The following is a 15237-nucleotide window of genomic DNA, read 5'->3' as shown; positions in this document are numbered from 1 at the left end:
ATGTCCCAGACATTGAGGGTCCTTCATGATGAATGCCTCCTTGAGGAACTGCCTTTTGCAGGTGTCCTCGATGGTGGGGAGGCTGGCTGAACCTGGAACCTTCAGTTGCCTCTTACAATTCTCCGTTTTTGGAGCCTCCACACCAGGCAGTGACGTAAAGTCAGAATTCTCTCCACATCTGTAGAAAGTTACTATTCTTTGGTGGGCATACCAAATCTCCTCAAATTCCAAATGAAGTATAGCCACTGGTTTGACTTCTTTGTGACTGCATCAATCTGTTAGGCCCAGGATAGATTCTCACAAGAGGATGCTCTGAAATTCAAAGCTGATCACCTTTTCCACCACTGACCCCTCAATGGTCATATATATATTTTTTTGCATCCAGGGCACAGTGCCATTCCACAGAGTGTATGCAGCAAATACAATTGTAATTCCATTTCACACCTGACCTGATCGGCTGTTCATTTGTTTCATCTGACTTTTTAAAAAAGAAAAATTGTTCATAGCAAGAAAAATATGGAAACTTCATCCAAGTCCATTTTCACTTTTTTCTGAAATCCTCCAAATGATACTTAACCAAAAAAAAAAACATTTACCTATACTGCAAAGGAGTTTTAAATAACCAAATCAATAAGTTCAATTAAAAGAAAATACTCGATTATTTTACCAGTTGTTCAGTATGTACCAGGCCCAATTTCCTACCAAATACATGGTCACTACCAATTAGGACAATCTTTTTAGTTTTAATACAAAAAAAACCCTAGTGAAACTGGTAGAGATAATCAAACCTCAACTCTGCCAAGAGATTAGTTTATTCTCAGAAAGTAGAGAGGGAGTGCTCATGAGCAATGTTAGTAATTTTTTGCATTATCAGCTTTTCAGGAAAAACTGAGACTGCTATAGTAATTAAAGAGTTAACTACAGATCATCCAGCCAGATACACAAACAATTACTTCACTGGAGGGCACCGATGAACTATTCAGTTACTTATAGAAAGCATTTGCTTCAGGGACAGTCTTCCTGCTCCTTCCTTAGGTAGAGCTCTTAATAATAGAGGAGTCAAGGGATATGGGAAGGCAGGAGGCAGGATTGTGGATGATCAGCCATGATCACAGTGAATATTGGTGCTGGCTCGAAGGGCCGAATGGCCTATTCCTATATGAGAAATTTTTCAGATGTCCATAATAGGACATGAAGATAGGATCATTAGTCTAATAATGATCAATACACAAGAAATCTGTTATCAATTAACTTAAAATGGTTGTTACATTCCCAACTAAAAAGGATGTAAATAACCAACAGCAAGTTATATCTAATTTTATAAAAGGTAAACATTCATTTGATAATTAAAATCGCCTGCTGTGGCAAAGTATTATGTCTCTAGAAACTAATGATAACTGCTAGCTAACAATGAGAAAATTTAGATTTCTTGCAATACTTAGCATTTGACATCCATCCAGCATTCTCTCTGACTTCATGCACTGGACTCTCCTGCCCAACGGCAGAAAGACAAGAACAGTCAGGGTAGGAAACAGCTTCTTCTCTCAGGTCATTAGGTTCTGAGCCTGCTGCATCGCATTCGTAGGCTCACCAGATAATTTGTACTGTACCCTACAATATTTATGCACTTTATCTATACATAATTCATTTGTAGGTTTAATTCTTACTTTCATTAAGTTACTGTTTGTTTATACGTGTGTTGTGTACTACTGTGCTTTACACCCTGGTCCAGAGTAACGTCTCATTTGATGGTGTACATGTATATCGATAAATGGCAATATTGTAAACTTGACTTGAAAGACGCAGTAATATAATTCAGCTATATGAACTAAAAGGCACCAGGCTACTGTTAACCAATAATAGTTTATGAAAAATTATATTCAGTGTTGGTCAGGTGATAAAATAGTGATGTCAATTGATTTTTAAGTGAATTTGATCAATAATTTTTGGCTTCATCAGTTGAACACCCAAAGCACAGGTTGCTCTACAATTAGATAGCTTTACAAAATATATGGAATAGGCACTGAACTATTTCAGGAACAATAAGTTATAGTTTGATTTGCCTTAAGAGCTTAGTCATTAATCTTGGATATTCAATGTATAAATAAATTTATGTTGTGTTAATAGTTTATTTGCGGACATATTCAACTCACCTACACCATTACGGCAATATTTACTATTTCAAAGAAACCTGGAGCCAAACAAAAGACTGAAATGTATTAAACAGCTGCAAATGTTAGCCACTTCTGACTGTTAGCCACTATGTACAGACAGTGCACAGGAAAGGTACAGAAACATTACTGCACATCAAAACGAAAAATGCTAAAAATGAGATCATTGCAGCATCCAAAGAATATTAATGATTCTCTGAAATTTCTTGGCTTTTTAAAATTTCAGATTTCCTGCATCTCTAGAATATTGCAGTGGACAAAGTCTGTACTTAGATGACAGGACCAATAGTTAATAATGGCTATTCAATGCTATACAGCTCAAGAATACTGTACAAGTTAGTCATTTAAAAAGGCAACTACTTAGTTCACAAATTTATTGGATTGGCCTTATTTTTTAAATTACCAGCTCAACAATTGAAGTATTAGATTTGTTTTTCTTTGATGCTCCAAATGCTCTGTATATTCTTCTGGATCAAGAATATGTACTGAAAGTGGGTATAATGCTCCAATTACTGATACAAAAATGGTAGAGTGGTCAGATATTCTTTTATTTTTAAACCATCTGAAACATAATTAATACAAATTTTAGTTTATTTGATGTTCACCACTGCAAAAGCTAGCAGCAATAATGTTTTTATATGTCCTCATTCACAACTACTGTAAATGACTAGCTTCCCCAAAATGACACATCAAACCAGTATAGTCCATGAATGTCAAACAAGCAACAGGGACACAATTTATATACAGACACATCGTTCTTTAAGAGAACAAAAGTTTGAAAAAAAAAACTAAAATAGATTTGTGCTGTATTTGTATTTAACAAACCATTATAAAGTTGTCCAGTACTCTGAAAGCAATAACACCAGAATATGTAACATTAATACAGGCATTACAATTAAGTTCCTCAAATATATTTTATGATGTAAACAGAGTACATTATGAATACAACCAGCTACTTCTGAGGTTATTATAAACAACTGCATTCACATATTTTGCATTGCCAAAAATGCTTGAAATTTAAATTTCACTGCCAAACAAACCAACAATATTTTTAATAATTTCTAAAATTTCAGGCAAAAATCAAGGGTTGTCAGAAATTGCCAGTCTTGGCTACAAATTTAAAACACTTTTATAAAGTAAAACATTGTCAGGAAACAAATGGGCAATATAAAATCTCATTTTATTTCTCAAATCCCCCATGGAAGTAGGATATGGGGATAAAAGGAGAGAAGAAAAATTTCCTCCGAATTGTTTATCTAAAAGTTGGTGAAAATTGACACTAGCAGTCATGAAAAAATGGCCCAGTGTAGGAAAAGGTACATTTTCATTATCTTTAATAACCCAAAGCAGCATTTCTTTTTGTACATTAACCTTCATGACACTGACTTATATTTGTCTCACTGCAGTCCTCTCAAATAAAACAGGAGAGATTGCAATGTTACAAGTGAAACTTTATTGCACGTTGCAATCTTCCCCATTCTACACATCCACTACATATAAAACACATGATACAGTAATTGAACAAGAAATTGTATACATGTTTACATCATATAATAAAGCTGCAAATTTACTATCTTTAAATAAAATAGATGGCAATTTAGAAAATACCATGCATGGAGATTTTCTGAGACTATATCCAGCTGTAGTTTTCTAAATTAGGATCTGGGCAATTCCAGAAATTGTAGTGTCACTTTAATGTAAATCTACCCATCATTGTTTATGATCACTTTGGTCTGAAATGAAGCAGTGCTGCAATGTTTCCCATTTAAAGGAGTTTGTTTTAGTGCATTTCCATATAAAACATCAATCCAAAGCTGTGCACGTTGCAAAATTACTAATATGATAGTTGTTATGCATAAGCAATCAAATTTGCATTAAAGAGTTAGACTTCCAAGATGCTTTACAACATAGAAATAAAAGAAGTAAATTTTAATCGCTTTTTAAAAAACTTGTCAGTAAGGGCTGGTTTAAAAGTAGGGTTGATGAAGAATGTTAACGCTAGTAATGTTAGCAAAACCATGTCAGATCAGGCCTCCTACAGCTATGACTATGATGATATGATGAGCATTGATACCAGCAATTTAAAATAAAGACGAATAAGGACACAAACTTTGCAACCATTTTATATGGGGCTTTAAAGTTGCATTAAAGCATGATCTCCAGTTTTAGTGGCGATCAAAGCAAAAAAAGTCGATAGACTTCAGTACTACTCCACTCCCATAGTTAAGCACAATTAAAACAGCTGCCCATTTTTTTTTAAAGTGAACTTAGGATATACACAGAAACACTAGCACACTAACATGAAAGATTTAAAGTTTGGTTACAGAAATGTCTTCTCAACATGAGCGGATGAAGGAGCAACAGTTAAATTTAAAAGAAGTCTACGAACCAAATGTTAATCTGTGCTGTCACTAGTATTACATATCCAAAACTGAAGACAGATGGTAGCACTGCTTCATAGCTTGAACCAAACCCCTCTTGGAGGAAAGGTACAAGCCTTTTTTTTTTGTCCAAGCTTTTGATCAAGAGCAAGATGTGATTTCCAATGACGATTTCTTCTTTCCTGTTGGCTTCAGTAAATGTTGCCCAAACTATTAAAAGAAAAAGAATGTACATAACATACCAAGCTCTTGTACTCCACTTTATCTCACTGAGCTTCACCAAACACAAGGAGTGAGCTGAACATTTGATGAAGAACTCCTTTGTAAGAAATATTTATGCAATAAACAATATAGCTGCAATCATTTACATTTATTCAGCATCAACAGAAAAGTAATAAAATGAATGTTAGTCAAAAACTTATATTCTGAGGTTTTCAAATGGTGAAGAAAAGAATGAAGGTGAGAATTACTGAATGGGTGAGAGTAAGACTAACTCTTTCTGAAAATGTGCAAAGGGCAAAACGATAAAAGATATCCCTAAATACAAACAATTCTATTATTTAAATCTTAAGTTGAATGCATTGAATGATGAATAATTGCTTTAACTTTTCCACTTACCTTTGGCGGTTCTGTGCTTGCCTTGAAGTCAGAATTTGAAGAAAAATTTTCATCAGGACTGTCACAATTGTAGCGATATGCAAATTTTCTTTTCAAAGCTGCTGCTATTAAAGCCGCTGGATTTTCTGCACATTGGTCTGGTTTGGGCTTCAAGTCATCAACAGGTCTGCAATGAAATTAGTAAATTCTTAACTTTGTGGAAGCTACAGTTCGGAAAGAACAATGAACCATGAAAATAGTGAATATCGTTTATTCCCTAATGACTTCAGGACATTCTTTTGTAGGCAGCATTTGCAAAACCAGATGAGATTTAAGCCCTGAATTTTCAAGATGTTAAGTAGCATGACAAGCAAGCAGAGGCACAAATCCAGGCAGCTTGTGGGATATTTAAAACTTTATGGATTGTCAAATAACTGAGTGGGGAGGTGTGTTATTTGCATCTCGCTCATAATATTCTTGTGGATCATCTAGAATTCCAAATTTCATCAGGAGGACAAATACTTAAGTTTCAGGTAGGTATTGTGAATTCAATAATCGCTACACATGAACAGGTTATTTCCAGTATCATTCTTACACTTCTATGATGAGAAGCAGAAGCAACTACTTCATTGGTTATGAATCAAACTCGAGGTGGCCAGTTCTTCGAATGCCACTCTGCTCCCACCCCTAATACCAACCACACATGAAGCAAAGGCCCAAAAGCAGCAACTAAAATTCAAGCAGTGGAACCGGCGGCCCCACACCCACCAGCACAATGGCACTTCACCACCACCCCTCAAATGTAACTGATGCTCAGACATTTAGAACCAGTTGAAGCTCATTAAAAAGGTTACACAATTTTAAAATTAAGATTTAACAACACATAACATGCAAATTACTATAAATGTTTTAGAGAAACAAACATCTTAGTTGCTCTTGCCTTTAAAATGAAACTCAGTGGCCCTCTTTCAATGACTGGAATAAATCTGAGGGGTCAGGTGTAAAGTACAGCCACTCAGTTTGATCAGAAGTATCCTGAACTCTGTGGTGAGTCCAGAGTGGACTGAAATGTTAGGTATACTCATATCTTCATATAAAACAGCTAGCTCAACACCAGTATGATACAGCCCATTGTTTCATTACACCAGCCTGCCAAATTAAATTGCAAGCCCTATCATATTGTATGGCAGGAGCACCCCAATTTTATAGACACATTTATAATTATGCCATACATAACTATTACTGACATTTTGACATTAAACTTGTCCAGTGTAACTGGTGTTTGTTTTATAGGCTTTAAGAACTCCTTGCCGCAAAATTCTTTATTGTTTAAATTCAATGTGAAACTGGCTCAGCCAGTTAACTCCTGTAATGAAGCTTATGACAGCAATGCTGTAGATGCAGTAGAACTCAACCACAAAGCTTTTTACGTCAAACTGAAGACAATCCAGTGTTGAAATCTTTCTATACTAAAATTATCCAATGAGCTCAGGACAACCATTAATAGCCCAGTTACACTGATCCTCCCTCTGCTTCTCCCCAACTCCACATTAATTCTCCTCAGGTTTTTACCACATTGACACAATTCAATAGCCTACGTATTTGGGATGTGAAAGGAAACCAGAGTACACAGAAAAAAACTCAGCTAGCCAGAGTACAAACTGCAAACTGCAGCGGAGATCAGGACTGACCCCAAGTCATTGGAGCTGTGAAGGCAGCATGCTCTGAGGAAATCATTTGGCTAGAACTTTGGATGTAAAATTTGTATTATCTAATGCCAAGTCTTACTACTACAAACTAACATATCTGACACAAACAAAATGGAGATTAGAGCATGCAAATTCATAGCCCAAACTAGCTGCAAGTGAACCATGGGGAGTGATTCTTGAACAAGCTGAAGGATCATAGTTGATCTATCGCTGAATTAATTAGCAAAAAGACCCATATGCTTGCAACATTTTATTATAATTTAGACTGTTACCATGATAAAAGTGAATTTAAAACTACGCTGGGACAGGTGCACATTCCTTTATCCGAAATTCTCAAATCCAAAAAGCTCCAAAAACCGAAGTTTTTTTCGCCAACAGCTGATGTCACTCAGGTGTGATGTGACAACACTAGCAGAGGCCACCAGACATCAGTTCTGGCTCAGTGCTCATACTGGTTACACGTGCATTTGCTGTTCGCTGATATTTTGTTTAATTTCACTGTGAAAATGTCAAAAAAGCTGCAGATACCCCTATGGGTAACAATGAGAAAAAGAGAAGGAATCTTCTCTATCAATAACGCAGAAAGTAGTGTCAGAACTACCACTGTATATGATTTAAATAAACAAAGACAAGTTACGGAAGTTTTATAGTGACAGTGACGTTCTACATTTATTCCAATAAGTCATTTACCATGTGTTTGATTTGGTTCGTCTGAAGTTGTATATTTTTTGTTTTATTGAATGTTTTTGTTGGAAGTAAAATCTTGTCACTATTCCCTAAACAATACAGCATAACAATTATTTACATAGCATTTACATCATATTAAGTATTATAAGTAATCTAGAGATGACTTAAAGTATACGGGAGGATGTGCGTAGGTTTGGTGTGCCGTCGGGCCCTAAAGTCCACTGCACTGAGACAGGTTAAATAAGGGACTTGAGCATACGTGTTTTTTGGTATGGGGGGGGGGGGTCAGAAATCCGAAAAATTCTGAATTCCAAAATGTAACTGGCTGGCCCCAAGGATTTCAGATAAGGGACTGTGGACCTGTACTTAAATTACCAGCAGTATCTAGGTGAATGCTAATTTATGATGGGAATTCTTTACTGAACCACCCAATTGAGCTTATCCACTCCATGCCAAGCCACCCTCTTGCTGCATCATTTTTTTAAACTATGATTTTAAGGACATATTACATAATTCTGATTCAAATTCTTCAACAACATTTTGCTTGTTGCTCCTTCTCCAAATTTTGTTGGTCTTTGGTATGACCATCGCCCCTTTGGATGCAAATGCTGTTTTCCATTCACTAAGAATATTCATTTAGAGAGAAAAATATGTTTTTAAAATTATGAAGATAGTTTGAACATTCTTCTTTCATTAACATTTACCACCTTCCAAACTCAAGAAAGGGAAATGCAATTAATCAGCATCTGTGGCTGCATTGGTATCGTTGGCCAACTCTACTGCACAAGTACCAGCCACAAAACTAGCTGAGTATATAAAACTTACATACCTCTTCACTGATCGGAGTTTCACCTTGTTGATGTCTTTAAGAACTTCCAACATGTTTGGCATTTGATGTTTAGGATTAAGTATTTTCTGTTCATTGTCAGCTTTCTTTCCCCTTCGTTCTTTGATGAGGTCAATTGCAGACATACTCCGTTGGAAAGGAGGTGGGGGAGGTGGAAGTGGGGGAGGTGGTGGTAATGGCGGAACACAGTGAGGAACAGCATCCGGCATCACTATAACAGAGAAAATCAAATTGAAAATAATGTAAAGATCAAGTATTAAATTTGCTCATTTCTTATGTTGAAAATCCAGAGGAATAAAACTTTCGAGAGATGAACTAAATAAGTGGCTGCAAATTGACAAGAAATTTCTGTCATATTAACAATAAATACTGAGTAAATTATAGAACATGTGAATTGGAACAAACCCAAGAAATGAAGACCCAACAGAGAAAAAAAAAAGATATTGGAAAATTGCTGCCAAAGGATTTGAAAATGTTTTGAAACTTGCTGAGCAACAAAATTGCTTTTCTGCTGAAACTATATTGCAGTCTCACCTTTTTTCATTCATACTTCTGGCATGAGAGAAGGCAAGCAAGCAGACATAAAAGGTTCCATTCAAGAAGGCTAACAGGCTTAAAGGCTTATTTATACTTGTGCGTCAAGCTTGCGCCGTAGCCTACGCAAGTGGGCAACTCGATTGTGAGCATTTATACTTGTGCATTAGTGTGTCTGCGTCGCTCTGCAATTCGCGCATGTCACGCAAGCGCACACACCTGCCCATGCAGGGCTTCATGGTCATGGTAGTCTTTCTCAGGGTAAACAAGTTTAAAGCAAGCGTCTTTTTTCGTAAAAGCGAAATGTGTCCTCCATAATTTCAGAGGTCTGTAAAGCATTGCAGCCAGAGTTCCTTCCCTGCCCTTCAGTTGCCCAATGGGAAGCTATTGCAGTGTAGGAGGAAATGCGATGCTACCAAGCAGACCAATCACAGTTGTTGCGGTTCGCGTTGCCACAACGCGTAGTTACATTTTGGGAGAGGTGCACGTCAGGCTATGGCGTAGGGATCCGCGTAGGCACTGCACAGGGTTCGCGGCTACGCCATACCTACAGCGTCGATTTGACGCAGAAGTATAAATCAGCCTTTAGTCACCACAGCCTTCAAGTGCACTGCACTTTTGTAAAACAGGTATTTTTAATTCATTTAAGTTCATACATAAAGGCGTGATAGCTATAGGTTGATTAAAAACAACTTCCTCTGAAACTTCATGTTATTTTCTTTTGCTTAATTTTACATGCATACTTTAAAAGAGTTGTACTGTATTATTTAAAATTAAGGAGATGACATATCATTCAGTAAATTTAAAGATCTATGCATAGAAAATCAACGTGCAATTTATAGTATTTTTAAAAATATAATTCGTATGCTGCCAGCATATCCATATAACTGGATGTTCTATTCCCAATGGATGCTGGATGGTTGAATGATACTTACATTTTTTCCTTAATCAGGTTATTATTGGTGAAATGAATAGCACTGAAGGAAAAGGAGAGAAGGCACAAATGTGCATTGTAGATCAGAGGTTAAAAAAAAACAAAAGTTTATCATCTGATAAACCTAATGCTATTAAGTGCATGGCATCAGCACATTACCCTTTCCTAAATTGTCTTCCATCTCCTCTAATGTTGCTCAGATCACCTGGTCCAAGTAGTTGTACTTCCCACCATCCCCCATTTTCAACTTAAAGCTGAATTTTAAAGCTATCCGTACAGAACACATTACTCATTTCCCAGCTCCACTCTCCATATACTGAATGTTCTTTCCAAAGACTAGTTCCGTGCTATGACATTTTCACAACTCCCAAACCCTTCTTCTATCAATAACCACTAGAATGCATTTTGTTTTACACAACAGCAATTGTAAAGAAAATTGTTTCTATTTAGACAGCTAGCAAATACATTAGAGATAGATATACTTTATTGATGCCAAAGGAAATTACAATGTCACAGTAGCATCTCAAGTGCACAGATATCAGATATACAGATATTACAAAAGTAGTAAGAAACAATAAAAAAATAAGTAACCTCAAACAGACTAGCGGGGGTGGGGGGGGGGGTTCATCACTTCCCCCGGCTATAGGCTGAATCATTATAGAGCGAGAGGGCGTACAGCAGTGAGATATGCCAACTGGTGGAGTGGTGCCGCAGCAACAACCTGGCCATCAACTTCAGTAAGATGATAGAGCTAATTGCGGACTTCAGGAAATGTAAGACGAAGGAACACATACTAATCCTAATAGAGGGATCAGAAGTGGAGAGAGTGAGCAGTTTCAAGTTCCTGGATGTCAAGATCTCTGAGGATCTAACTTGGCCCCAACATATCAATGCAAGGCAAGACAGCGGCTATACTTTATTGGGAGTTTGGAGAGATTTGGCATGTCAACAAATACATTCAAAAACTTCTGTGGTTGTACCGTGGAGAGCATTCTGACAGGTTGCATCACTGTCTGGTATGGAGGGGCTACTGCACAGGACCAAATGAAGCTGCAGAATGTTGTAAATCTAGTCAGTTCCATCTTGGGCACTAGCCTACAAAGTACCCAGGACATCTTTAGGGAGCGGTGTCTCAGACAGCGTCCATTACTAAGGACCTCCAGCACCCAGGGCATGCCCTTCTCTCACTGTTACCATCAGGTAGGAGATACAGAAGCCTGACGGCACACACTCAGCGATTCAGGAAAGTTTCTTCCCCTCCGATTCCTAAATGGACATTAACTCTTTGGACATTACCTCACTTTTATTTTAGTATACAGTATTTCTGTTTTTGCGTGTTTTTAAAAATCTATTCAATTGATTTACTTTTTTATTATTTATACATAATTGATTTTAAAAAAATTTATTTATTATTATATTTTTGTCTCTGATTGTGTAGGTATTATGCTAGGTATGCGTCGCTTAACATCCGTGATCCATGATCCGTTCTGTGAAATCGAATGTTATGTGATTTGGACGCGAACACCATATTATATACTTAGCAAACCTATATGGAGTACTGTAGTGTACCTGTATTGACTAAATCCATGTCGTTAGCAATTTCTCTATATCCGATCTAGGTCGTGAGCCTTGTAGTTTTCAGTGAAAGGAAAGGAAAGGAAAAGGACATTGCATCTGGAGTTTCCCTGATTAGCGGACGATTCCCTCCATGGCTCTCTGACGTAGTGGGGAACTGCGCAGGAGTAACAGCAGTGGTTTGCCATTTCCTTCTGCCGGGTGAATTTCCATAGAGATCACCCAGCGTGCCGTGCCGGGGAGCCAGCTGGATTTGAACTCGGGACCGTTAGTCCCAAAGTCCGGCATTTATGCCACTACGCCACCAACCTAATTTTCAGTGAAGCCAATCCTTCAACAGCTTTGAGAATTTTTTCTTGTTTTTCAGGATCATCGTGTTTGTTGAGTGCGACATGCCTAAATCCTGAGCAATAGCATTCACTGGTTTTTCACCTTCATATTGTTTAATAACCTTTTGTTTCACTTCCAAATCAATACTTTTCCTTTGCCTCTTGCTGCTGCTATCACTAGGAGTGGTTTTGCTGCATTTGGAAGCCATGATGCACTTCACGGTAATACTTTCAAAAGAATATTAAGCAGAACGTTAACCCTACTCCACTCGAGACGCCCCAATAAATGAGATTGGTTATGTCCGCTACGTCACGTTCTCCGATCGGGACTACGGACATATATGCGATCGGACGTTGTCCGAATGGACGTTAAGCAGCGCACACCTGTATTGCATTGAAGTGTTGCTGCTAAGTTAATAAATTTCACGTCACATGACGGTGATAATAAACCTGATTCTGATTCTAACGGACAAGGGTAAGAATCACCTCATATAGCGCTCTTTGGAGCAGCACAGTTGTCTTAGTCTATTACTAAAAGTGCTCCTCTGTTCAGCCAAGGCGGCATGCAGAGGGTGAGGAACATTGTCCAGGATTTTCCATAGGGTCTTTGTGCTTCCACAGCCTCCAATGTATCTAGTTTGACTCCTATAACAGAGCCAGCCTTTCTAATCAGTTTACTGAGCCTGTTGGCATCACCCATATTGATCCCATTGCACCAGCACACCACTGCATAGTGGGACAAAAAGAAAAGAATTTCCACAATTATAAAGGTAGCAGCAGCACAGCATGGAGCCTGAAAGAATGAAATGAAGCTGACAAACTCAATTTCATTTGTTCTAGCCTATATTCGTTGTTCTAACAGCAGATTCAGAATGATATCACTTAACAATCATCACCTGTTAGCATTTGTGCTTAATGAGTTTTGCTAAGAAATAATGTAATTCATTTGTATGAATGTACTGCAACTTTTAGATCACATAACAGAATACATGGGTGCAAATGTATCTTTGTATTATATAACTAACAACTCAGTTGTTCACATTACAGCAAATTACTCTGAAAGACTGTTCTGGCAGGGTGATACACATTTATGATCAATTTATGACCTATATCAGGGCTAACCCTACTTCATGGCATGAGTTAAGTACAAGCAAATGAAGTTATTTCACAAACAAGAGAAAATCTGTAGATGCTGGAAATCCAAGCAACACACACAAAATGTCAGAGGAACTCAGCAGGCCAGGCAGCATCTATGGAAAAGAGCCAAGACCCTTTATCTGGACTGTTTGTTGTCTCTCGAAGAGACAAGACTCATCAACAGCTATGGGTCAATCAGGAAATGTTTGAAAATTTAGCCAAGAGGAACATAAATGATTGGATATACCTGCTGAGAGACTGCTTTGTTCTTGTACCATCACAATCATGGCAATCTGCTCCCTTAGCTTAGCAAGTTCATTCTCCAGTACGTTAATTTTTTCCAGTGCTGCATCACTGGCAACTGTGGATGTCCCAGGTTCTGCTTTAAAGTCCTTCATATTTGGCAGGGAAGCTTGCCTGTGGATAGGTCTTGGAAAACAAAAGGTCTGATGTTCAACAATGTTAGCATGAGAGCCGTACACGCAAGTATTAACACAACAATAAGTAAACAACTTAATTGAAATTCCCAAAGGGAACAAATTCTCATATACTTGTTTGCTGACAAAGATGCAATGCTTTCTAAAGTCCATTCTTAGAAAATGCATTAAATACATGAGAAAAGCTACTTTATTAAGAAGTTGCACGATCAGAGCATTGGCTGATTGGTAGAAGGCAGCGAGTAGTAATAAAAGGATCTTTTTCTAGTTAGTTGCTAGTGACTAATGGTGTTCCGAGGGGTCAGTGTTGGGACCGCTTCTTTATATGCTGAATATCAATGACTTAGATGATGAAATAGATGGCATTTGTTGCCAGGTTTGCAGATGACATGAAGATTGGTGGGGGGGTAGGTAGTGTTGAGGAAACAGAAGGCTGCAGAAAGACTTAGATTAGGAGAATGGGCAAGAAAGTGGCAAATGAAGTACAGCATTGGAAAATGCAGTCTCGGGCTTTGGTAAAAGAAATAAATGTGCGGACTTTTCTCTAAACAGGTAGAAAATTCAAGAATCTAAGATGTAAACGGACTTGGGAGTCCTTGTACAGAACACCCTAAAGGCAGGTAGAGTCAGCGGTGAGGAAGACAAATACAATGTTAGCATTCATTTCAAGAGGTCTAGAATACAAGAGCAAGGATGTGATGTCGAGGCTTTATAAGGCACTGGTGAGGCCTCACTTTGAGTATTGTGAACAGTTTTGGGCCCCTCATCTAAGAAAAGATGTGCTGGCATTGGAGAGGGTCCAGAAGAGGTTCACAAGGATGATTCCAGGAATAAAAAAGGCTATCATACAAGAAACATTTGATGGCTCTGGGTCTGTACTCGCTGGAATTTAGAAGAATGAGGGGGGACCTCACTGAAGCCTTTTGAATGTTTAAAGGCTTAGAGTAGATGTAGAAAGGATGTTTCCCATGGTGGGGGAAGTCTAGGGCAAGAGGGTAAAGCTTCAGGATAGAGGGGTTTCCATTTAAAACAAAGATGCAGAGAAACTCCTTCAGCCAGAGGCTGATGAATTTGTGAAATTTGTTACCACAGGTGGCTGTAGAGGCCCGGTCGTTGGGTCTATTTAAGGGAGAGATCGATAGGTTCTTGATTGGACATGGCATCAAAGGTTACGGGGAGAAGGCCGGGGAACGGGGTTGAGGAGGGGGAATAAAAGATCCTGATTGAATGGTGGAGCAGACTCAATGGGCCAAATGGCCTAATTCTGCTTCTATGTCTTGTGGTTTTATTATTATTTTGGCTAGATGTCAAACTGTTATGCTTTATCAAAAATAGAAATGAAAATATAAAGTGTAGTAACACACATAAAAAATGCTGGTGAACGCAGCAGGCCAGGCAGCATCTATAGAAAGAGATACAGTCGACGTTTCGGGCCAGGACCCTTCGTCAGGACTAACTGAAAGAAGAGATAGAAAGAGATTTGAAAGTGGGAGGGGGATCCGAAATGATAGGAGAAGACAGGAGGGGGACGGATGGAGCTAAGAGCTGGAAAGTTGATTGGCAAAAGGGATACGAGGCTGGAGAAGGGAGAGGATCATGGGATGGGAGGCCTAGGGAGAAAGAAAGGGGAGGGGAGCCCAGAACATGGGCAAGGAGTTATAGTGAGAGGGACAGAGGGAGAAAAAGAGAGAATAAGGGTCGGGGTAAGATTTTTTTCTCTCTCCAATCTCGTATCCCTTTTGCCAATCAACTTTCCAGCTCTTAGCTCCATCCCTCCCCCTCTTGTCTTCTCCTATCATTTCGGATCACCCCCTCCCACTTTCAAATCTCTTTCTATCTCTTCTTTCAGTTAGTCCTGACAAAGGGTCCTGGCTCGAAACGTCGACTGGACCTCTTTCT

At 38.3% G+C, this 15237-nt stretch overlaps 1 protein-coding gene across 1 annotated transcript in view; it reads right to left on the bottom strand.

Moving 5' to 3' along the window:
* Positions 1-2652: 2652 nt before the first annotated feature.
* Positions 2653-15237, bottom strand: part of LOC134343171 (mitochondrial fission regulator 1-like) — a 32536-nt gene continuing 19951 nt past the window's right edge. Inside the window, exons 5-8 of the mRNA XM_063042001.1 lie at positions 13149-13330; positions 8375-8603; positions 5171-5336; positions 2653-4762 (exon numbers count right to left, since the gene is read on the bottom strand). Of these exons, the coding sequence (XP_062898071.1) occupies positions 4694-4762; positions 5171-5336; positions 8375-8603; positions 13149-13330 (646 nt within the window). The 3' untranslated portion in view covers positions 2653-4693. The remainder of the gene's footprint in view (positions 4763-5170; positions 5337-8374; positions 8604-13148; positions 13331-15237) is intronic.

The sequence above is a fragment of the Mobula hypostoma genome, chromosome 1, assembly GCF_963921235.1.
Source record: "Mobula hypostoma chromosome 1, sMobHyp1.1, whole genome shotgun sequence".
NCBI classification, from domain to species: domain Eukaryota; kingdom Metazoa; phylum Chordata; class Chondrichthyes; order Myliobatiformes; family Myliobatidae; genus Mobula; species Mobula hypostoma.
This window is presented reverse-complemented; position numbering and strand designations above follow the sequence as displayed.